General features: G+C 38.4%; 1 protein-coding gene across 5 annotated transcripts in view; it reads right to left on the bottom strand.

Annotated features, from left to right (window-relative positions):
- The window catches only part of mslnb (mesothelin b), a 55,662-nt gene that overhangs the window by 23,947 nt on the left and 8,464 nt on the right, over window positions 1-23,251 (bottom strand). For 2 of the 5 annotated variants that reach the window (XM_080419082.1, XM_080419081.1), the window contains exons 12-90: window positions 22,396-22,471; window positions 22,110-22,253; window positions 21,804-22,006; window positions 21,296-21,405; window positions 20,995-21,113; window positions 20,580-20,750; window positions 20,438-20,469; window positions 20,206-20,303; window positions 20,022-20,044; window positions 19,878-19,899; window positions 19,732-19,759; window positions 19,530-19,614; window positions 19,058-19,204; window positions 18,629-18,840; window positions 18,270-18,370; window positions 17,963-18,090; window positions 17,667-17,831; window positions 17,545-17,576; window positions 17,358-17,455; window positions 17,201-17,223; window positions 17,081-17,102; window positions 16,956-16,983; window positions 16,747-16,831; window positions 16,487-16,633; window positions 15,684-15,895; window positions 15,155-15,255; window positions 14,877-14,989; window positions 14,573-14,743; window positions 14,458-14,489; window positions 13,745-13,842; window positions 13,586-13,608; window positions 13,469-13,490; window positions 13,345-13,372; window positions 13,144-13,228; window positions 12,884-13,030; window positions 11,712-11,923; window positions 11,340-11,440; window positions 11,044-11,156; window positions 10,675-10,842; window positions 10,554-10,585; window positions 10,345-10,442; window positions 10,193-10,215; window positions 10,078-10,099; window positions 9,951-9,978; window positions 9,768-9,852; window positions 9,503-9,649; window positions 8,920-9,131; window positions 8,062-8,162; window positions 7,777-7,889; window positions 7,479-7,649; window positions 7,360-7,391; window positions 7,162-7,259; window positions 6,996-7,018; window positions 6,875-6,896; window positions 6,747-6,774; window positions 6,559-6,643; window positions 6,298-6,444; window positions 5,753-5,964; window positions 5,389-5,489; window positions 5,089-5,201; window positions 4,795-4,962; window positions 4,678-4,709; window positions 4,475-4,572; window positions 4,330-4,352; window positions 4,213-4,234; window positions 4,034-4,061; window positions 3,850-3,934; window positions 3,608-3,748; window positions 2,999-3,210; window positions 2,611-2,705; window positions 2,401-2,513; window positions 2,106-2,273; window positions 1,990-2,021; window positions 1,772-1,869; window positions 1,611-1,633; window positions 1,492-1,513; window positions 964-991; window positions 772-856; window positions 137-283 (exon numbers count right to left, since the gene is read on the bottom strand). In XM_080419082.1, the coding sequence (XP_080275208.1) occupies window positions 137-283; window positions 772-856; window positions 964-991; window positions 1,492-1,513; window positions 1,611-1,633; window positions 1,772-1,869; window positions 1,990-2,021; window positions 2,106-2,273; window positions 2,401-2,513; window positions 2,611-2,705; window positions 2,999-3,210; window positions 3,608-3,748; window positions 3,850-3,934; window positions 4,034-4,061; window positions 4,213-4,234; window positions 4,330-4,352; window positions 4,475-4,572; window positions 4,678-4,709; window positions 4,795-4,962; window positions 5,089-5,201; window positions 5,389-5,489; window positions 5,753-5,964; window positions 6,298-6,444; window positions 6,559-6,643; window positions 6,747-6,774; window positions 6,875-6,896; window positions 6,996-7,018; window positions 7,162-7,259; window positions 7,360-7,391; window positions 7,479-7,649; window positions 7,777-7,889; window positions 8,062-8,162; window positions 8,920-9,131; window positions 9,503-9,649; window positions 9,768-9,852; window positions 9,951-9,978; window positions 10,078-10,099; window positions 10,193-10,215; window positions 10,345-10,442; window positions 10,554-10,585; window positions 10,675-10,842; window positions 11,044-11,156; window positions 11,340-11,440; window positions 11,712-11,923; window positions 12,884-13,030; window positions 13,144-13,228; window positions 13,345-13,372; window positions 13,469-13,490; window positions 13,586-13,608; window positions 13,745-13,842; window positions 14,458-14,489; window positions 14,573-14,743; window positions 14,877-14,989; window positions 15,155-15,255; window positions 15,684-15,895; window positions 16,487-16,633; window positions 16,747-16,831; window positions 16,956-16,983; window positions 17,081-17,102; window positions 17,201-17,223; window positions 17,358-17,455; window positions 17,545-17,576; window positions 17,667-17,831; window positions 17,963-18,090; window positions 18,270-18,370; window positions 18,629-18,840; window positions 19,058-19,204; window positions 19,530-19,614; window positions 19,732-19,759; window positions 19,878-19,899; window positions 20,022-20,044; window positions 20,206-20,303; window positions 20,438-20,469; window positions 20,580-20,750; window positions 20,995-21,113; window positions 21,296-21,405; window positions 21,804-22,006; window positions 22,110-22,253; window positions 22,396-22,471 (7,438 nt within the window). The remainder of the gene's footprint in view (window positions 1-136; window positions 284-771; window positions 857-963; window positions 992-1,491; window positions 1,514-1,610; window positions 1,634-1,771; window positions 1,870-1,989; window positions 2,022-2,105; window positions 2,274-2,400; window positions 2,514-2,610; window positions 2,706-2,998; window positions 3,211-3,607; window positions 3,749-3,849; window positions 3,935-4,033; window positions 4,062-4,212; window positions 4,235-4,329; window positions 4,353-4,474; window positions 4,573-4,677; window positions 4,710-4,794; window positions 4,963-5,088; window positions 5,202-5,388; window positions 5,490-5,752; window positions 5,965-6,297; window positions 6,445-6,558; window positions 6,644-6,746; window positions 6,775-6,874; window positions 6,897-6,995; window positions 7,019-7,161; window positions 7,260-7,359; window positions 7,392-7,478; window positions 7,650-7,776; window positions 7,890-8,061; window positions 8,163-8,919; window positions 9,132-9,502; window positions 9,650-9,767; window positions 9,853-9,950; window positions 9,979-10,077; window positions 10,100-10,192; window positions 10,216-10,344; window positions 10,443-10,553; window positions 10,586-10,674; window positions 10,843-11,043; window positions 11,157-11,339; window positions 11,441-11,711; window positions 11,924-12,883; window positions 13,031-13,143; window positions 13,229-13,344; window positions 13,373-13,468; window positions 13,491-13,585; window positions 13,609-13,744; window positions 13,843-14,457; window positions 14,490-14,572; window positions 14,744-14,876; window positions 14,990-15,154; window positions 15,256-15,683; window positions 15,896-16,486; window positions 16,634-16,746; window positions 16,832-16,955; window positions 16,984-17,080; window positions 17,103-17,200; window positions 17,224-17,357; window positions 17,456-17,544; window positions 17,577-17,666; window positions 17,832-17,962; window positions 18,091-18,269; window positions 18,371-18,628; window positions 18,841-19,057; window positions 19,205-19,529; window positions 19,615-19,731; window positions 19,760-19,877; window positions 19,900-20,021; window positions 20,045-20,205; window positions 20,304-20,437; window positions 20,470-20,579; window positions 20,751-20,994; window positions 21,114-21,295; window positions 21,406-21,803; window positions 22,007-22,109; window positions 22,254-22,395; window positions 22,472-23,251) is intronic. The other 3 variants (XM_080419083.1, XM_080419084.1, XM_080419085.1) reach the window with 3 other exon arrangements.

The following is a 23,251-nucleotide window of genomic DNA, read 5'->3' on the forward strand; positions in this document are numbered from 1 at the left end:
AAGGATTACATGTGTCAATATGATGTTTAACTAAATTACTTTCAGTGTTTGGTCATTGTTGTATATAAATTCATTACACAGTTTAGCAGTTTAATTTGAGTTTATTTCAGTGTCTGGTTAAAGCTAATTTTTATACCGTGTTGGCAAGAAGATCCAGCGCTGCATCCAACACCCCAAAGGACTTGGACAAGAACAGCTTCCAGACTGGTCTGGAACCAGTGGAGCTGGGGGACTGGTTACACTTCATCACTGCTGCCAGATCCTGTGCTGTCAACATGGACACCTGGATGGAGATAATGGAGAGAGTAGAACAGATAGAAATACAGGAAATGTTTAAAGAAGTCAAGATGAGAAAAGGTTCTGTTGTTCAAAATATGAGTGCAACGAAGGGGGACACCTCCGGTTACTTTTAAATGGAATATACTGTTTGAGGGGGCGAACATGGACTAGATTCCGGTCAGAGAATCAGGGGAGTCTGGAGAAGGGATTTCTTTCCAATCATTTATTTCTCTCCAAAGGGCATTGGGTTATTGGTCTTACAACAGTATGAATGTGTGAGGGTGAATGTGTGGTATCGTTTCATGAACGCAAAAAGGATAGGGGATCAAGGAACAAGGGAACAGAAAGAAACATACAGAGATGGTCGTGTATGACTGGTCCTGCTTATGTCAAACACTCTACTGACTAAATAGACTGTCAGTGGGTAAGTACCATGTCAGGCCACTAGGCGTCGCTGAAAGGCTTTCTACATGAGGGACTTGAGTGACTTACTGAAGCACAAGCGTATTCTTCAATGCCATAGTCACAGAAACCTCCGCTCATCTGCCCGCTGTTGAGGAGGAGCTGTAGTGCAGTGCTTTGGTAAAGGAAAGAAAAAAAAGGTTCAATCATTTCCTACAATACAACAACATGATTATTTATTAAATAAATGTGAGATGTGATGCTTCGGAGAAAGAAAATCACCTGTTAACTCCAAGACAAATGTCTGCTTCTGTGAAAACAGAGCAAACGAATTAAAGGATTGAAAAAAATAACTAGAGAATATGTTCTGGGAATGTATAGTGGTTTGGAAACTATTTCTGTTCAAAGGGATTTAGGAAGGCATGGTGTCTCTGACGCGTGTGTTTTTGAAACACAAAACCAGTAATGACATAAGTTCCATGTGTTGGTGTCTCAACATAAGGACAGACGCTCCTGCACAATACAATACTCATTTATTGCTGATATTGTTCAACTTGACTGAAAAAGTTAAAACTATAACTGCACTTTGACCATCATTTTTTATGCCATTCATTAAAATTTTCTCCATATTCTATAGTCTATTTGTTTCTTGATATATATATTTTTCTCTTAATTGCCTTTTTTATGCCTTATGTAAAGAATATTGATACTGCCTTTGTGTATGAATTCTGCGTTTACAAATACATTTGGCTTGCCATACTTGACAATGTTTCACAAAATACTAGGTCAAGAAAAGTATACAACACTTACCACTTGCTGGAATAAAGTTGCACTTGGGGGAGAAAGGGGGGAAATAGTTGTGAATTTGATGACATTCAACTAATACTCTACTTAACGTTTAAAACTTGAAAACAAATGAAGGCAAATACCTCTCCACTGTATATGATGCAGCCTAAGAAAAAAAGTTCAGATACTGTAAGGCCTTTGTTCACTCTTAAAACACCATGGCATAACAAAATGACCATTGCAAATCAAAAGTAAATGTAACAGCTAAGTTATCACTTTACGTCCTTTCGATAGAAGATCTCACCTGGTGGAACTTGCTGGAATAAAGCCAGCTTGTTGTATGTGATGGATGATGCTACACCCAGAGGAAGAGTAGGCAAGGCCTGGTCCAGTCTGGTGAAACTGAAGATCAACAAGTCGGGGGTTAACTTCAGCTAATAATAATGAATGGAATCCCATCTACCAAGTCTTCAAAATCCACAATATATTGATGGATTGACGGATATACACTTTAACACTTACATTATTTTGTATGATGAGCAGGAAATGTTTTCCTGAAAAGTTACAAAAATACGTTATAATTTCAAACCAAATGTGCACAGTTACTGTTTCTATTATCTTTACTTTATTGATTTTACCTTCTCAGAGAACATAACAAGGTGGGACACAAACTCCTCCAATCCTTTCTCATTTGGAGATGCAGTCAGGTAGTCAAACACTGCGTTGATGACAACGTCTTTCTGAGCAAGAGGCAACACCACAAGTTCTGCACTCTGCTTTGGAGACAGGAGCTTTACAGCCTCCAGCTGCACAGAAAGAAAAACAAGAAAAACTCATTGCTGGATTGTATTTTATTTTTAAAAAAATCTAGTAATTAATATATAGGTCTAATCATTCTTTAGTGTTTTATATGTGGCAGCTATGAGGTCTTACAGGGGAGAAGCCTGGGTTGAGATTCAGGAATTCTCTGACAGAAACAAGACTTGAGAACGGTCCAAAGTTGTTCTGCAACCAGTAAACACTGCTGTTGGACACACAGCCTTGGCCTGGAGGGGACAGATCAGAATGAAACATATTCAAACTGAAAGGTGTCTGGAAATAATACATTTTCCATACGATCTGTTATTGAGATATTGTAGTTACCTGACTGGTACAGGAAAGGGAGGATTAGTTTCATCAGGACCAAATGCTGCTGCTGTGAGGTCATGTTGTCAAACTGATGACTAAACTCCTGCAATCTGTGAAGAAAACACAAGACAGAATCAGAAATACTTGCTTTCAACTAGCCTCCCTGGATGATTGATTAGTATAGATAGGGGAACAAAAAACGTTTAAAAATAATTGTGACTTAAAGCTACATTATGTAACTTTGTAGTGCATGCACATTTATTTTGATTTCCCTGCTCTATTGAGAAATGTAGAGATCATGTAGTCTGGTAGGTCAACTACTGGTTGACAAGTGGTACTGCCTTAAAGTGCCTTAGAGCCCTGCCGCTTAACAGGGCTAAAAAACATCCAGCTCAACACTTACATTTGCTGGTATGTGTGACAGCTGAGGTTCCTGCTGCTGAGGCATTGTAGAAACCCTCCTGATGCAGATGACAGGAACCCTCTCAAACGTCCAGAGAACCACTTCCTGGTGACATTAGTGTCCCTCAACTGTTCATCAGTCAGCATCGATAGTCTCACGTCTCCAATCACATCCAGAACCACAGACGCTGATGGACCAGTCATTGTCATGGACTAGGGGAAGGATTACATGGGTCAATATTTCTTTTAAATTTGCATCACTATTACATGAGGATATTTGGTGTATGGAATACACTCTCTCTTCTTTCAAATCGTGATAGACTGTTTTCTATGTGTACCAATAATCTATCTATCTATCGCCTGCACTATATTAATATTTACCTTGTTTATTTACTACAGTTCATCCTTACTCTGCTTATTCCGATCTCACACTTGTAAGTTGGTCTCGATAAAGCGTATGCTAAATACCTACATTGTAAATCGTAAATTGCATCTGCCTTTTTAATCCATTTTGTTGATTGGTCATTGTATATTCAGTATACAATTTAGCAGTTTAATCTTATTGACACTGAATCTTATTTCAGTGTCTGGTTAGAGTTACGTTTTGTACCATGTTGGCAAGAATATCCAGAGCTGCATCCAAGACCCCATAAGACTTGGAGAGCAACAGTGTCCAGACTGGTCTGGAACCAGTAGAGTTGGGGTTACACTTCATCACTGCTGCCAGATCCTGTGCTGTCAACATGGACACCTGGGTGGAAAGAAGAACAGAAAGAAATACAGGAAACGTTTAAAGAAGTCAAGATGAGAAAAGCTACTGTTGAGTAAAATTGAGAGACTTTAGTGGCTTACTGAAGCACAAGCGTATTCTTCAATGCCATAGTCACAAAAACGTCCACTCATCTGTCCATTGTTGAGGAGGAGCTGTAGTGCAGTGCTTTGGTAGAGAAATGGAAAAGAAGATCAAACATTTCTTGCATTACAACAAAATGATTCTTAATCAAATAAAGAGATGTGCTGCTTCAAAAAAACTCACCTGTTAACTCCAAGACAAATGTCTGTTTCTGTGAAAACATGAGAGTAAATTAATTAATGTATTCATTTATCCATATTTATGTACGTGTGAAATATGCTGTACAAATAAACTTGCTTTGCCATACTTATAATGTTTTTAAAATGACTGTACTGTAAGTCTAGAAAAGTATATACACTTACCATTTGCTGGAATAATGTTGCACTTAGGGGGAAAGGGTGAAATGGTTGTGAATTTACTGAAATTAACATAATACTTTTCTTAACATTTAAAGCTTGATTACAAATTAAGGTCATTACCTCTCCACTGTATATGGTGCAGCCTAAGAAAAGAAAAGTGCAGATATTAGGCATTTCTAAAACACCATGGCAAAACAAAATAACCGATACAAATCAAATGTAAATTTAACGGAAATGTTTACATCATGTAGATAGAAGATCTCACCTGGTGGGACGTGATGAAGTAAAGTTAGCTTGTTGTATGCTATGGATGATGCTACACTCGGAGGAAGAGTAGGCAAGGCCTGGTCCAGTCTGGTGAAACTGAGACCCAACAAGTCGGGGTTAACATCAGCCAATAATAATGAGTGAAATCCCATCTATCTGTCTTCAAAAACCATAATACTATATATTGATGGATCTGCTTACATTATTTGGTATGATGAGCAGGAAATGCTTCCCTGAAAAGTGGCAAAAATATGTTGTCATTTCAAACCTTAATGTGCACGGTTACATTTTGTATTATCTTTACTTTATGGTCTTTACCGTTCCAGAGAACATAACAAGGTGGGACACAAACTCAGCCAATCCCCCTGTTGGAGATGCAGTCAGGGAGTCAAACACTGAGTTGATGACAACGTCTTTCTCAGCAGGAAGAGGCAACACCACAAGTTCTGCACTCTGCTTTGGAGACAGGAGCCTTACAGCCTCCAGCTGCACAGAAAGACAGTCAAGGAAAGATTTATCACCACCACTGGATTTTATTTGATAATAATAAGGTAACTATTTGGTCTAATCATTCTTTAGCGTATTTTTTATGTGGCAGCTATGAAGTCTTACAGGGGAGAAGGCTGGGTTGAGATTCAGGAATTCTCTGACAGACACAAGGACTGAGAATGTTCCAAAGTTATTCTGCAACCAGTAAGCACTGCTGTTGGACACACAGCCTTGGTCTGGAGGGATCAGAACAAAATATTAAGGCATTCAAACAGAAAAAGGGCTGTAAATACCAGTCAAAACATTTTCCAGTAAAGAAAATGTCCCATTCTAATTGAAAATAGAATAGGAATATATTTATTTAGCAAATACATTTGAAAATGAGAGCCAAACTGTTATTGAGATATTACAGTTAGTCAGTACCTGACTGTGGTCGGGAGAGGAAAGGGAGGATTAGTTCCTTCAGGACCAAATGCTGCTGCTGTGAGGTCATGTTGTCAAACTGATGGCTAAACTCCTTCAAACTGGTGAATCAAACACCGAATGAGAAATACTTATTTCTTAGCTTATTGGTGAAGCTAGAGAAAAGGCAACGGAGTCATCAAAATCATAAGGAGTCATCCCACAGCAAAGTCTATGGAAATCCAGCCAGTAGTTTTCAAGACATCTTCTTTGGGACCAAAGTGGCAGATATATACAGACGTATAGACCAAACGACCAACATACAGTAGCCATCCTTAGAGCCCTGCTGCTAGTGGGGCTAAAATACATGCAGGTCAATACTTACACTTGCTGGTATGAGTTACAGCTGAGATTCCTGCTGCTAAGGCAGCGTAGAAACCCTCCTGATGCAGATGACAGGAAGCCTCTCAAACGTCCAGAGAACCACTTCCTCATGACATCACTGTCCCTCAACTGTTTATCAGTCAGAATTGCCACTCTCATCTCTCCAATCACATCCAGAACCACAGACGCTGATGGACCAGTCATGGTCATGGACTAGGGGAAGGATTACATGGGTCAATATTTAATATTATTAGATTTGCATTACTATTAAGTGAGGATATTTGGTGTATGGAATAGTGGACAAAGATTCTGGCTCTATAATAGAGATCTTCTTTCAAATCTTGATAGACTGGTTGCCTGACAGTGAATAGGGAATTTCTATTAGCATTTTTTTCATTAGCAAATCTTTTTAAGATTATTAAAAACATGAGCTTTATTAATTTAAATAATTTCAGATGTGTTGCTTTTAATTCGTTTTCGAGATTGTTCATTCTATCTTCACCATAAAAGTTGTTTTCAGTGTCTGGTTAGAGCTACTTTTTGTACCGTGTTGGCAAGAAGATCCAGAGCTGCATCCAACACCCCAGAGGTCTTAGAGAGGAACAGCTTCCAGACTGGTCTGGAACCAGTGGAGCTGGGGGACTGGTTACACTCGATCACTGCTGCCAGATCCTGTGCTGTCAACATGGACACCTGGGTGGAGATAATGGACAGAGCAGATCAGGAAAAAACAGGAAACCTTTAGTGAAGTCAAAATTGGAAAATAATATACTGTTGAGTTCGATGTAAGAGACTTAGGTGGCTTACTGATGCACACGCGTATTCTTCAATGCCATAGTCACAAAAACTTCCATTCATCTGTCCGTTGTTGAGGAGGAGCTGTAGCGCAGTGCTTTGGGTGGAAAAAATATCAAAATGTTTCTTGAGTTGCAAAACAAAAAGTTTGTTCATTAAATATATTTGAGATGTTGGAGGCTTTGCCTCAGAACACTCACCTGTTAATTCCAACACAAATGTCTGTTTCTGTGAAAACATTAATTAATTAATTAATTAATTAATGATGAAAATAAATCACAATAAAATTCATAAAAATTAATCAAAACCACTATAATAATACACTTACCATTTGCTGAAGTAACATTGCACTTGGGAAAGAAAGAAAGAGTTATTTTTTTTAATTTGGTGACATTTTAGTCAATACTCTTGTTAGACTTTAAAATGTGAATATAATTTCAGGTACCTACCTCTCCACTGTATATGATGCAGCCTAAGAATAAACAAGCACAGAAATTTTTTTTTATTTTAGAAATACAATGTGAAAAACATAGCAACCACTGCTAATAACATGTGAACATAACAGCATAGTGATACATCACTTTTAACTCAGGTAGATACAGTAGAAGATCTCACCTGGTGGAATTTGATGAAGCAAAGTCAGCTTGTTGTATGTGATGGATGATGCTACACTCGGTGGAAGAGTAAACATGGCCAGGTCCAGTCTGGTGAAACTGAGACCCAACAAGTTGGGATTAACATAGGCCAAAAATAATGACTTAAATTATTTCTACTTGGTCTTCAAAAAACAAAATATACTGATAGATGACTTACATTATTTTGTACGACAAGCAGGAAATTTCACCCTGAAAAATTACAAAAAGAGTTTGTGATTTTAAACCAAAAGTGCATAGTTACAGTTTATATTACTATTATTACTTCATAGTTTTTACCTTTCCAGAGAACATAACAAGGTGGGACACAAACTCAGCCAATCCTCTCTCCTTTGGAGATTCGGTCAGATAGTCAAACACTGCGTTGATGACAACGTCTTTCTCAGGAAGAAGAGGCAACACCACAAGTTCTGCACTCTGCTTTGGAGACAGGAGCCTTACAGCCTCCAGCTAGATGGAAAGAAAGTCAAGAAAAACTTGATCACCACCACTGGACTTTATTTTATATTTAAAAAGTAATTATCTCTTGGAGCTAACAATTCAATTGTTATGTAATGTAACAACGTTAAAGTCTTACAGGGGAGAAGCCTGGGTTTAGATTCAGGAATTCACTGACAGACACAAGATCTGAGAATGGACCAAAGTTGTTCTCCAACCAGTAAACACTACTGTTGGACACACAGCCTTGGTCTGAAGGGGACAGATCAGAATGAAACATTAAGGCATTGAAAGGTGTCTGGAAATACAGTCAATATATTTTCCAGTAAAAAATATAACATTTTTATAGATTGTAAAAATAGATTTGGATATGAAAACTGTCTCAATAACAGTCTGTTATTGAGATATTGTAGTTAGTCAGTACCTGACTGTGGTCGGGACAGGAAAGGGATGATTAGTTCCGTCAGGACCACTTGCTGCTGATGTGAGGTCATGTTGTCGAACTGATGGCTAAACTCCTGCAATCTGTGAATCAAATCAAAATACAATGAAAAATACTTGTTTTCAAACCAACTTCACTTCTTCGTTTTTCGGCCAATTCCCATCAGGGTGCGCCACATCATCTGTTTCCATCTGCTGTTTTCGGCATCTTCCTTGGTCACTCTAGCCACCTGCATGTCGTCTCTCTCCGCATCCATAAACCTCCTCTTTGGCCTTCCTCTTCTCCTCTTGCCTGGCAGCTCCATATTCAGCATCCTTCTCCCAATATACCTCTCATCCCTCCTCCGTATATATCCAAACAAACATCCAAACCTCGCCCCTCTTGCTTTATCCCCAAACCTTCTAACCTGGGCTAATCCTCCAATGTAATCATTGGCATCCTCAATTTTGCCACCTCTAGTTCCGCCTCCTGTCTTTTCATCAGTGCCACCATTTCCAAGCCGTACACATCTTCCCTCTCACTCTAGATGGAACCCTTCTCTCACAAATCACCCCCGACTCCATCAGTTCCACCCTACCTATCTCTTCTTCACCTCTCTTCCACACTTCCCATTACTTTGGACTCAATTCAACTTCACTATATGACTTATTACTCACGAGAAAAAAGAAAAGAAATTCAAAACATTGTGAGTATGACTTAACTACGCTTTTCATCCAAACACACCATTATTGGAGATTAAATGTGAAATACATCCATATATAAAGATGATAGAATTACAGTAGGTGGGAAAATTCAGTCAAAGCGTATACAAATGGAAGAAGTCTCCAGCTCAATACTTACACTTGCTGGTATGTGTTACAGCTGAGGTTCCTGCTGCTGAGGCAGTATAGAAACTCTGCTGATGCAGATGACAGGAACCCTCTCAAACGTCCAGAGAACCACTTCCCGATGACATCACTGTCCCTCAGCTGTTCATCTGTCAGAATCGACACTCTCAGCTCTCCAATCACATCCAGAACCGCAGACGCTGATGGACCAGTCATCGTCATGGACTAGGGGAAGGATTACATGGGTCAATATTTCATTTAAATGTGCATTACGTGTGAGCACATTTGGTGTAAAGAATAGTGGACAGGGCTTTTCGCTCTACAATAGAGAACTTTCATTCCAAACCTGGGTGGACTTTATGTGGACAAATAACAGCTTCTGGGCAGAAATAATTTATTTTTATTTTTAATTTTTATTTTGCATTGGTGCATTTTATAATGACTAATTATAAACATAGACTGTAATTATGTGTAGGTCTGAGATGTACTAACTGAGTCATCATTGTTCATTTTAATTAGTTTCAGTAAATGGTCATTCTATCTTTGCAGTTTAGTTTCAGTTTATTTCAGTGTCTGGTTAGATCTAGTTTTTGTACCGTGTTGGCAAGAAGATCCAGAGCTGCATCCAACACCCCAGAGGCCTTGGAGAGGAACAGCTTCCAGACTGGTATGGAACTAGTGGAATTGGGGGACTGGTTACACTTCATCACTGCTGCCAGATCCTGTGCTGTCAACATGGACACCTGTGTGGAGATAATGGACAGGTTGGAATTGGAAGAGAAAAAAATATAGGATATTTCTAAAAGAAGTAAAGATTATAAAAGGTGCTGTTGAGTTCAATCTGAAAGACTAGTGGCTTACTGAAGCACAAGCGTATTCTTTAATGCCGTAGTCGCAGACATTTCCACTCATCTGTCCACTGTTGAGGAGGAGCTGTAGTGCAGTGCTTTGGTAAAGGAAAGGAAAAGAACATCAAATATTTCTTCTATTACAAAAATATTATTCTATTCAATAAAATGGGAATCTTTGATTCAGGAAACTCACCTGTTAACTCCAATACAAATGTCTGTTTCTGTAAAAACATGAGAGTAGATCAATTAATTAACGATGATGATTATTATTTTTTAAATCAATATCTGATAAGCATTCATTTTATTTTATATATGCTTACCATTTGCTCGAGTAACGGGGCACTTTGGAAAGAAAAGGGTAAAATGTATGTTAATTTGCTGACAGTCAAAACTCTGGTTAGAGTTTAAAGCCTAACTATAATTTCAAGTACTTACCTTTCCACTGTATATGATGCAGCCTAAGAAAAGACACATTTTTTATGTAATTAAAAACACCAAACAACATAAAGACCATTGCTAATTGCATGTAAACATCAATAATAGCATAGTGAAGCATCACTTTAGGTCATGTTTATAGAAGATCTCACCTGGTGGAACGTGATGAAATAAAGCCAGCTTGTTGTATGTGATGGATGATGCTACACTCAGAGGAAGAGTAGGCATGGCCTGGTCCAGTCTGGTGAAACTGAAACCCAACAAGTTGGGGTTAACATCAGTGAATAATAATTAATGAAATTCTTTCTACTGTACATTGTCTTCAAAAACAATAATACAGTATAATTAAATATAAACTTACATTATGTTGAATGATGAACAGGAAATGTTTCCCTGGAAAAAAAGAAAAGAAAAACAGAGGTTATCATTTCAAACCAAATGTGCGGTTACAGTTTCAATTATCTTCACTTTATAGTTTTTACCATTTCAGAGAACATAACAAGGTGGGACACAAACTCAGCCAATCCCCCGTCCATTGGAGACTCAGTCAGGGAGTCAAACACTGCGTTGATGACAACGTCTTTCTCAGCAAGAGGCAACACCACAAGTTCTGCACTCTGCTTTGGAGACAGGAGCCTTACAGCCTCCACCTGGACAGAAATAACATAAAGAATCACATTATCACCACCACCTGGAATTTATTGTATGGTATATTTATACATATATCTATATGTACATCTATCTACAGTTTATATCTGTCAGTGCGTGTCTGCATGCTTGCGTGCATGTGTGTACAGTATACTACATAGTGTATATTTCTTGGCAATAATAATTCATCAGTGGTAGCTTACAGGGGAGAAGTCTGGGTTGAGGTTCAGGAATTCTCTGACAGACACAAGAACTGAGAACGGCCCAAAGTTGTTCTGCAACCAGTAAACACTGCTGTTGGACACACAGCCTTGGTCTGGAGGGGACAGATCAGAATGAAACATTAAGGCATTCAAAAGTAAGATGTAAGGAAATATCAAATACTACTGTAAATTCTAGGTGTCAATGGAATTTCCAGTAAAAGTACTACATTCAAATATAACCTGAAATAGACTGTAAAATGGATCCAAAATTGTTATTGAGATATTGAAGTCAGTACCTGACTGTGGTTGGGACAGGAAAGGGAGGATTAGTTCCATCAGAACCAAATGCTGCTGCTGGGAGGTCATGTTGTCAAACTGATGGCTAAACTCCTGCAATCTGTGAATCAAATACAAAACAGAATGAGAAATACTTGCTTTCAATTCAACTTCACTATAGATGACTTATTACTGTCGAGAAAAAACAGCCTTTCAAATAATTGTGAGTTTGACCTAACTTTATGGGTACCTAAGCTTTTCAACAACGCTGTTAAGGGATATTAAATATGAAATACATGCATATACTGTAGTGTTGATAGAATTACAATAGTTGTAAAAGTTCAGTGAAAGGGTAAAATAAGGATGTAAAAACTCTCCAGGTCAGTACTTACATTTGCTGGTATGTGTGACAGCTGAGGTTCCTACCGCTGAGGCAGTATAGAAACCCTCCTGATGCAGATGACAGGAACCCTCTCAAACGTCCAGAGAACCACTTCCTGATGACATTAGGGTCCCTCAACTGTTCATCGGTCAGAATCGACACTCTCATCTCTCCAATCACATCCAGCACAGCAGACGCTGATGGACCAGTCATGGTCATGGACTAGGAGAAAGATTACACAGGTAAATATTTCATTTAAACATGCATTACATGAGGGCACATGTTCTGGTTCTATTATAGAGATATTTTATTTGAAATCGTAATTCACTTTATGTGACATAGCTTCTAGTTACTGAGTAATTACAATTATTATTATTATTATTATTATTATTATTATTATTATTATTATTATTATTACCCTTATTATTATTTATGTTTTTGCGTTGGTGAATTTTCTAATTACTAACTAGAACCATAAACAAATTATTTGTAGGTCTGAGGTGTGCTAATTGAGGAATTTCTGTTATCTATCTTTATCTGCCTTTTATTTTACTTAATTTCAGTGATTGGTCATTCTATCTTCGCCATTTCAGGTGGATAAGTCACTGATGATTTTGTTCTACAGAGCTTTCATAGAGTCTGTTATTTCCTTTGCTGCCATTTGTTGGTATGGAGACCTTGGCGTTAAATAGAAAAATGCCCTTAACGGGGTTGTGAGGGGGCCTAGCGAGATTGTGGGGGTACAATTCAGCTGTCTGAGTCATATATATGACCAGCAGGTGCTTAAGAAAGCGTCATCTATTAGAGCGGACAGATCTCATCGCCTAAATCCTGAATTTGAATTCTTGCCTTCCGGCCAAAGGTTAAAGACCCCCGGAACTAAAAACAATAGGTACAAATGAGAATTTGTACCAAATTCTCATTTGTACCTACTTCCATTAGTGCCATCAATAATGGAAGCAGGAGGAGATAGCCATTTTTATCTGGAGCTTGTGATCATGTCTATGTCTATGTTTATGTCTTGTGTATGTATGTTAACTGTGTTTTGGAGTTTCTTATTATTATCTGCTGTAACATAAATTGCCCAGTTTGGGACATAATAAACTTGAACTTGAACTTGGATAAGACTTAGCAGTTAAATTTCAGTTTATTAAAGTGTCTGGTTAGATCAAGTTTTTGTACCATGTTGGCAAGAAGATCCAGAGCTGCATCCAACACCCCAGAGGCCTTGGAAAGGAACAGCTTCCAGACTGGTCTGGAACCAGTGGAGTTGGGGGACTGGTTACACTTCATCACTGCTGCCAGATCCTGTGCTGTCAACATGGACACCTAGGTGGAGATAATGGACAGAGCAGAACAGAAAGAAATACAGGAAATGTTTAAAGAAGTCAAAATTAGAAAGGTTTCTGCTGTTTTAAATATGAAAGACTTTAGTGGCTTACTGAAGCACAAGCGTATTCTTCGATGCCAAAGTCACAAAAACGTCCACTCATCTGCCCATTGTTGAGGAGGAGCTGTAGTGCAGTGCTAGGGTAGAGGAATGGAAAAGAAGATGAAACATTTCTTACATTACAACAAAATGATTCTTCATGAAAAGCATAATAATAATGGTGATATCGGAATCTTTGATTCAGGAAATTCACCTGTTAACTCCAATACAAATGTCCTTTTCTGTGAAAACATGAGAGTAAATGAATTAATGAGGATGATAAAAAAAAACACAATAAAGGTTTGATAAAAAATACATCAAAAACACTTTAAACTTACCATTTGCTTGAGTAACGTTGCACTAGGGAAAGAAAAGAGGGAAATGGTTGTGAATTAGCTGACAGTCAATACTCTGGTTATAGAGTTTAAAGCTTAAATATAATGTCAAGTACTTACCTTTCCACCGTATATGGTGCAACCTAAGAAAAGACAAGTTTGATATGTATTTAAACACACAATGGGAAAACAAAACAACCATTGCTAATAATAAGCTGTAAAAAACATCAACAATAACAGTGAAACATCACTTTAAGTCATGTAGATAGAAGGTCTCACCTGGTGGAACTTGCAGCTGTAAAGCCAGCTTGTTGTTCGTGATGGATGATGCTACAGTCTGAGGAAGAGTAGGCAAGACCTGGTCCAGTCTGGTGAAACTGAAACCCAACAAGTCGGGGTTAACATCAGCCAATGATAATGAATGAAATTATTTCTACCTGATTTGAACCCATTTAGACCTGAGGCCGACTCTACAAATGTCTTCGAAAGTTTTTTGGAAAATATATTTATTTATTTTTTAAATAAAAAAAATCACAATTAAAAAAAATAGCAGATCTACAAGCTCATAGCATGGCACTCTGTGCTGCGCTATGAGCTTGTATATCTGCTATTTTTGAATAGACAAAGCAATCTAAAATGACACAGATGCTTTCCCGGTCTAAATGCTACACAAAGCCTCTGTGGATACTAGCTTTAAAGCACAGCTCAAGACCTATTTCTTCACTCTTGCTTTTAGTTGATTTTTAAATGTTGTTATTCATGTCCTCACTGTTTTGCCTGATATACTGCCTTTTTTGCTCTTATTTTAATGTTGTTTTATGCTTTGCTTTCCTTTTTTTCTTTGTTAAATTAGTTGTACTTTTTCTGTAATTGTATTCTTGCTCTGTAAAGCACTTTGAGCTGCATTTCATGTCATGAAAGGTGCTATACAAATAAAGTTTATTATTATTATTAAATGGGTTAAACCATAATATAGATGAATATAAACTTACATTATGTTGAACGACGAGCAGGAAATGTTTCCCTTAAAAAATAAAAAATAAGTTGTCATTTCAAACCAAAGATTTACAGTTACTGTTTCTATTTATATTAATTCATAGTTTTTACCTCCCCGGCGAACATAACAAGGTGTGACACAAACTCAGCCAATCCCCCCTCCTTTGGAGACTCAAAAGTCAGGTAGTCAAACACTGCGTTGATGACAACGTCTTTCTCAGGAAGAGGCAACACCACAAGTTCTGCACTCTGCTTTGGAGACAGGAGCCTTACAGCCTCCAGCTGGACAGAAATTACATGAAGAAAAACATTATCACCACCATCTGATGTTTATTTGATGGTAAAAAAATATGAAAAGAAAGTAAAAGGGTCTAAGATCTAATAATTCATCAGTGATTGATATGTTGTAGCTTACAGGGGAGAAGCCCGGGTTGAGATGCAGGAAATCTCTGACAGATACAAGGACTGAGAATGGCCCAAAGTTGTTCTGCAACCAGTAAACACTGTTGTTGGACACACAGCCTTGGTCTGGAGGGGACAGATCAGAATGAAACATTAAGGCTTTCAAAAAGAAAGATGTCTGGAAAGTCAATACATTTTCTAATAAAAAAGATTCCATTCTAATTGAATGTAAAATAGATTTGGAAATGAGAACCAAACTGTTACTGTTATTGAGATGTAGTTAGTCAGTACCTGACTGTGGTCGGGACAGGATAGGAAGGATTAGTTCCTTCAGGACCAAATGCTGCTGCTGTGAGGTCATGTTGTCAAACTGATGGCTAAACTCCTGCAATCTGTGAATCAAATACAAAACACAGTGAGAAATATTTTTTTCAATTCAACTTTACTATACAGTAGATGACTTATTACTCAACTCTTCTAGATAGAAAAAAACATTTAAATCATTCTGGGAGTGACTTAAAGGTTTGGGGACTCAACCTCTTGAACCAAACACACCAATAAGAAATATTATTTATTTGATAGCTATAGTGTAGTGAAACTGGCAGGAGCGAGACATGGGGAGGAACACGCAGCAAAGGACCTCGGCTGGATGGAAACCCGGGCCAGCTTGGTATGCCCCTTTACCAGGTGAGTCACCGACGCGCCCCAATATGAATTAATAAATGTGAAATACATATAGATTTGATAAAATTACAGAAGGTGTGAAAATTCTGTGAAAGGGTAATATAAGTATGTAGAGAGTCTCCAGCTCAACACTTACATTTGCTGGTATGTGTGACAGCTGAGGTTCCTGCTGCTGAGGCATTGTAGAAACCCTCCTGATGCAGATGACAGGAACCCTCTCAAACGTCCAGAGAACCACGTCCTGATGACATCACTGTCCCTCAACTGTTCATCAGTCAGCATCGACACTCTCATCTCTCCAATCACATCCAGAACCACAGACGCTGATGGACCAGTCATGGTCATGGACTAGGGGAAAGACAAGGATCAATATTCCATTTAATTATGAATTACTATATGAGAGGACATTTGGAGAATGGAATAATAAGCATTCTCGCTCTATAATAGATATAATTTATTTCAAATCTTGAAGGACCATACCAATGTTGCTACGTCATTGTCCATTGTCAACATAGTCAGCCACATAGTTTACAGACATCTTGAAAATGTTTCACCGAATTGCTTCATTTAAAAAAAAAAAGTGTTTGTTTGTAATAATAATAATAATAATAATAATAATAACTTGGATTTATATAGCGCCTTTCAGAAACCCAAGGACGCTTTACAGTACACAAAATAAACAAATTAATTGCCAAAAGCCTGAGTAAATAAGTGTCTCTTCAGTGCGGACTTGAAGGAGTGTATTGGTGCATTTAAAAAAAATACAATAAACTGTACATGTAACTGTTTGTAGGTCTGCACGGTATGCTTTATGAAGCATTTTTGTTATCTAACTTCATCTGCCATTTTCATTCATTTCAGTGATTGGTCATACTGTGTACTGTATCATAGATTAATTTGAGTTTATTTAAGTGTCTGGTTAGAACTCATTTTATGTACCGTGTTGGCAAGAAGATCCAGAGCTGCATCCAACACCCCAGAGGTCTTAGAGAGGAACAGCTTCCAGACTGGTCTGGAACCAGTGGAGCTAGGGGACTGTTTACACTCCATCACTGCTGCCAGATCCTGTGCTGTCAACGTGGACACCTGGGTGGAGATAATGGACAGAGCAGAACAGAACGAAATTCAGGAAACGTTTAAAGAAGTCAAGATTAGAAAAGGTGCTGTTGAGTTAAATCTGAAAGACTTTAGTGGCTTACTGAAGCACAAGCGTATTCTTCAATGCCATAGTCGCAAAAACGTCCATTCATCTGTCCACTGTTGAGGAGGAGCTGTAGTGCAGTGCTAGGGTAGAGGAATGGAAAAGAAGATCAAACATTTCTTGCAACAAAATAATACTTTATAAAGAAAAGGGAAAAAAAAGAAAGGTGAGATTATGATAATGGATTCTTTGATTCAGGAAACTCACCTGTTAACTCCAACACAAATGTCAGTTTCTGTGAAAACATGAGAGAAAATGAAATAATGATAATTAATTAAAAGAATGAATAAATGTTTGATAAAAAAAAAAAATCAAGAACACAATACACTTACCATTTGCTTGAGTAACGTTGCACTTGGGAAAGAAAAAGAGTGAAATGGTTGTGAATTTGCAGACATTCAGTCAATATTCTGGTTAGACTTTAATCTCTGAATACAATTCAAGGTACTTACGGCTCCACTGTATGTGATGCAGCCTAGGAAAATACAAGTGCACATAGTTTTTGTTAATAACAAACACGATTAGAAAACATCCACTGCTAATTACATGTAAATATGAACAACAGCAAAGTGAAACATCACTTTAAGTCATGTAGATAGAAGATCTCACCTGGTGGAACTTGTTGAAGTAAAGCCAGCTTGTTGTATGAGATCAATGATGCTACACCTGAAGGAAGAGTAGGCATGGCCTGGTCCAGTCTGGTGAAACTGAAACCCAACAAGTTGAAGTTAATACCACTTTAATGAAATATCAACCACGTCTTCAAAATCCAGGATATAGATAACTTTGAACTCACATTATTTGGAATGACGAGCAGGAAATGTTTCCCTGATAAATGACAAAAAATAGGTTGTCAACTCATTTTAAACCAAATGTGCATAGTTACTGTTTCTATTAGTATTACTTTATGGTTTTTACCTTTACAGAGAACATAGCAAGGTGGGACAAAAACTCAGCCAACTCCGTTGGAGATGCAGTCAGGGAGTCAAACACTGTGTTGATGACAACGTCTTTCTCAGCAAGAAGAGGCAACACCACAATTTCTGCTCTCTGCTTTGGAGACAGGAGCTTTACAGCCTCCAGCTGGACAGAAATAACACAAAGGAAAGAATTATCACCACAACTGGATGTTATTTGATAGTAACAAGGTAATTATCTCTTATAGCTCTAATAATTAATCAATGTTTTGTAAAGTAGCAGCTCTAAAGTCTTACAGGGGAGAAGCTCGGGTTGAGATTCAGGATTTCGCTGACAGACACAAGGACTGAGAATCGCCCAAAGTTTTTCTGCAACCAGTAAACACTGCTGGACATACGCTGTGTGCTGGACACACAGCCTTGGTCTGGAGGGGACAGATCAGAACGAAACATTAAGGCATTCAAATATGAAGAGGTCTGGAAACACTAAATACTTTAGGATACTATTTCAAGGGTTAATGGGTTTTACATTAGACCGATTCCACTCAAACATATTTGGAAATGAGAGCCAAACAGTCTGTTATTGAGATATTGTAGTCAGTACCTGACTGTGGCTTGGACAGGAAAGGGAGGATTAGTTCATTCAGGACCAAATGCTGCTGCTGTGAGGTCATGTTGTCAAACTGATGGCTAAACTCCTGCAATCTGTGGGTCAAACAACAGCACACAGAATGAGAAATACTTGCTTTATATTCAACTGCACAATGGATGATTTATCAGTCTAGCCTAGAGAAACAAATGTTTAATATAAAGATTGTGAGAGTAACTTTATGTTACAGTGACCAAAACTCCTCAACAACATACACAAAATACATAGATGTGATAGAGTTACAGCAGATGTGAAGAATTTGTGACACAGACAGGGTAATATAAAGTTAAAAGATTTTCCAGCTCTGAGCTTACATTTGCTGGTATGTGTGACAGCTGAGGTTCCTGTTGCTGAGGCAGTATAGAAACATTCCCGATGCAGATGACAGGAACCCTCTCAAACGTCCAGAGAACCACGTCTTGATGACCTCACTGTCCCTCAACTGTTCATCAGTCAGTATTGACACTCTCATCTCTCCAATCACATCCAGAACCACAGAGGCTGATGGACCAATAAAGGTCAGGGACTAAGAGAAAGATGCAATAGAACAGCTGAGTTATTCTTAACGTTTCTCCCTAAAACTGATGATTAATTGATCATTTGACGTTGAGTTGTTTCTATCCACATTCACCACATAAAAACATGAGACTTGGAACTTGAAAAGATTCTGAGGATTTTCAACAGAAAAAAGTGTTGACATGTTGCACCGTTTGAAGCACTTTGAAACAAGTCTATCCACAAACCTTATTAGCAATTATATCCAAAGCTGGGTCCAAGACAAAGGATAGCTTGTTGAGCAGCATCTTCCATGTGACTTTAGACGCTCTGCTCATACCAGGCAGATGACATTGCAGAAGAGACACCAGCTGATTCGCTGTGAAGTTCTTTAACTACAGTATGTGTGAGTGAGAGAGAGAGAGAGAGAGAGAGAGAGAGAGAGAGAGAGAGAGAGAGAGAGAGAGAGAGAGAGAGAGACAAAGGGAGAGAAAGAAAGAGGAGGAAAAGTAAATTAATAAAACACCTGTAACACTGTAACACACATCTGCATGTCTTACCTACTGATTTTGTATTTTGAGACATAATGGTTATTCAGCCAGTTAAGAAAGGTACTTAAAATCTGCTCTTGTAGAGGAATATGTCCATATGTCCTTGCTAATTGAATCAGATTTTGATCTGAATAAATAAATAAATAAATACAGAATAAGGAGGCATTACCTCTGCACATGCATATTGCTCAAGGGTAAAATTGCAGGGTAACTCCATGGGACCAGATGTGTCCAAGTAATGCTGCAGTTCATTGCTGTAAATAGATGTTAAAAAAGAAAGAAATACAAATTATTTCATAAACCAGTAAATATTTCAACAGGGTCAACACTGATATATTTTAGAAAATGCTCAATACAGGAGAATGACTTACATGTCAACTCCACTGCAGATCATACTACCTGTTAAATTAAAGGCAAGATGAAACAAGCAAATAAGGCTCTGATGAAACAAGCAAATTATGAATTAAGGAAAAAGTAGCTCATTTATGTGTTACATTATTTATGTAAGAGCTCTTACCATTGAAGTGAGTCACTGGGCACTGTGAATGACAGGTTGGACAATTTATAAAGATTATCAAATCAAAGGATTTAAAATGAGAGCCATATGAGCAATAGCAGTAGTAGTTATAAGTTATAAGTAAGAGTATAAATGAAATCTCACCGTGAAATTGGCTGTCAAACAACCTGTCCAAATCAACACAGAAAAAGTTTAGAAAACGGCAATAAATTAAGTCTTCTCTTGAGTAGTAGACTAGAGTGAACAAAGTTAAATGTCCTGGCTCTTGTGTACATGATGGGAGGCATTTGTGCATATGCGTGCGTGCAAGTGTGTGAGTATAGCTAACCCTCTGGTGCAGAATGTCTCAGGTCATCTATGCTGGCCCAGACGGCTGGTTCTATCTCTGGTAGTACATATGGTATGACCTCGTACAGACGTTCCACACTGGCACAATTAACACATTAAGTAACATTTAACAACAATGACTACTATCACAGAATACACATCAACATTGGAAACAGTTCCAAAAACTATGGGTTTAAAATGTAAGCCATTTAACAGCATCACAACACACTCACATGACTTGGTAGACATCACAGGGTGGCTTAACCTAAGAAATAAAATATCCATTATAATAATTATAATTATAATTACTATTATTATTATTATTTTGCTGTACATTTTTGACGCTATCATAAGACGCTCTACAGATGAGGTTACCTCTCTGGCGAGCAGAACCAGGTGGTGCAGGAACTCAGGAAAGTCTCCTTGAGACTGTGTCAGATGGTCAAACACGGCATGGATGAGGACGTCTTTCTCTGGAGGAGTAGGAAGAGGCACCAGCAGCATCTCTGCAGTCTGCTTCGGAGTCAGAAGGTGTAGAACCTCCATCTGGACATGTTTAAGACAAGAGAGAGACAGAACATAATAGGAGAGGGCAGGATATGAGATTTAACCACTGAAGCCCCACACTCGCAAATCAGCTATTACGTTTTTGAAAATCTTGCAATGCTGTGATGACATGCCCAAAATATACGGCAGGTTGAAAGGTTATTAAGTTACTGAAATTGAAGTGTCAAGTACAAACAATCAAATCAATGTTTTCAGTAAAAATGTTCAGATTGTCCACACTCACTCCAGAGAAGTCACGGTTGAGGTCATAGAAGTCTGTGATGGGGGCGAACATGGAGAAGAATCCAAAGTTCTCCTCCAGCCATTCTGCACTATCGCTGGATGAGGAGACACACTGAGGATCTGAAGATAAATACACAAATCAGTGTAGGCTATAATAGTATAGTATTTGAATAGAGTAATGTTTTACTCAAAAATGGACTCTGAAAGCAACAGAAATTCCTGTACATCTGCAGACAAATGGTGAATAAAGGGCCTCTGAGCTTGTTCTCATGTCTCTAGCTATGGCTACTTTGTTCACTTACCGGACGTGTTGTGATGTAGCAAGAAGGAATGGATGAAGTGTTCGTACATCACTGGGCTGTGGTTGTGATCAGGATCCATGAGACTCATATGATGACTCAGATCTTTTACTCTGGACCCAGAAATGCAAAGAAATGTATCATTATTCCGGGACTATTTCGTGTTTTTCTGCGACTATAAGTGTTTTCCAAACGTCTTGACCCATTTTTGTGTCACGGACCAGGTTTTATGAATTAAAGTAAGGTAAAGTAAATATCCTGCTTTTTTTTTTTTTTTTTTAACCACCTGCAACAGTCCCACAATCTTTAAAAAACAAATACAAAAGATTTTCAGAAGATTTTCAGAAATACATTTTTAAAAGATGCATAATGTAATTCATAATGATTTTTCTTAAAAGTTTGGGTCCCGGGAAGTCACCAAATGTATCTTTCGGGTCTCGAGCTGAAAATGTTTGGGAAGAAGTTATGTTTGAGAGAAGATAGCATTCCCTTTATAAACGGGACAACTCACAGGGCTTGGTAAACAGGACAGGTGAAGTTCTTAAAGCTGAGGCAGGAGAGGAGGCTAATTGGAACTGTAGGCAGCAGAGGCAGCAGTTTGATCTGGAACCACATCCTGATGAAGTCTGGGTCCTCCAGGTTCTCCTGGGTCAGGGATGGAGACTCCACCTGAGCAAACACTTCTCTGAAGTGGGACGCAAGCTCACTGAAGTTCTAAAACGAGGGGGGGAAAAGTAGAGTCGTAAAATATATATTTTTGGCTCTGAAAGGGAACTCATGAGCTGAAATCAACCACCAGTGACCGCCCTAGGCTTACCGCTGTGGCGAACTCATTGACCAGTAGGGTGAGCCTTCCGGTCAGCTCTGTGATCATTCTCAGTATCACCGCCTCTGACATAGTGAGGTTGCTACGGGCAGCGCAGTGCATGAAACGGGCCACATTTTCCACTGCATTGGTAAGCTGGTAGAAGAGATGGGGAGAAGAATAATGGATGTACAGGCATGACTTTCCTATCCGACGACATCTAGAATAGAATCTGGAATCCTTCGTGTAATACATTTAAATTAAAGAAATTCAGAAAAGATTAATAAAGCCTTCTCACGCCACATGATCTTTCTTCAAGGGTGATGCTGCAAGTGTCCTGGACCTCAGTGGTGTCATTGCCCATGTCCAAATAGCTGTTCAACAAGCAAACACAATAATCAGCATCATCTTCATAGATAATGGACAAAACAAGTGACTTACAAAGGACATAACCTGCCATATTTCTGAATGGCCACCAGAGGGTGCCCAGAGGCTGACCTTTGTTATCGCTCCAAAATCAGGACATTGTTGATTGATTGATTGATTGATTGATTGAATACTTTATTTAGAAAGACATGGTAACAGTACATGGAAGCACAAATCACAATACAAGGTCCTCTAAACTGGATCGCTCATAAAGGCACTTGGCTTATTTAAAATGAGATCCCCGTGCACTCAAATCATGATGACATTTAAGACATACAAATATACACTACTATGCAGAACGTCATACAATCAGCTTACAGGTTACTGGTATGAAAAACAAGAAATATGTACAATTGACAGTTTTAGGAGGAGGGGAGGGGGAGGGGGGGTAGGTTGACAAGGGCCAGTTTGGAATTGCAGCCTCCTGAAGGTGATTCTTTAGGGCAGTTTTGAAAGTGAGTAGGGTTTTACACTCCTTTACTCCTTTGGGTAGGGAATTCCACATTTTTGTTGTATAGCATGAGAAAGAGTTCATTCCCTTGTTGTTGACCTTTGTCTTGTTAGGTTCACTATGACAAAGTGACAAATTCCTTGTGTCGGTTTGTATTTAAGTTCCCTTTAATCATTTGTACTTTGTTCAGCCACCTACCCTGTGTTCACATCTTAGTATAGGGCTTGTGTTTGTCTTCCCTTTTGTAATCTTTGTGTCTTGCCTTGGGGTCACTTGT

The sequence above is a fragment of the Gymnoscopelus braueri genome (assembly GCF_963280865.1).
Source record: "Gymnoscopelus braueri genome assembly, chromosome: 2".
Taxonomy (NCBI): Eukaryota; Metazoa; Chordata; class Actinopteri; order Myctophiformes; family Myctophidae; genus Gymnoscopelus; species Gymnoscopelus braueri.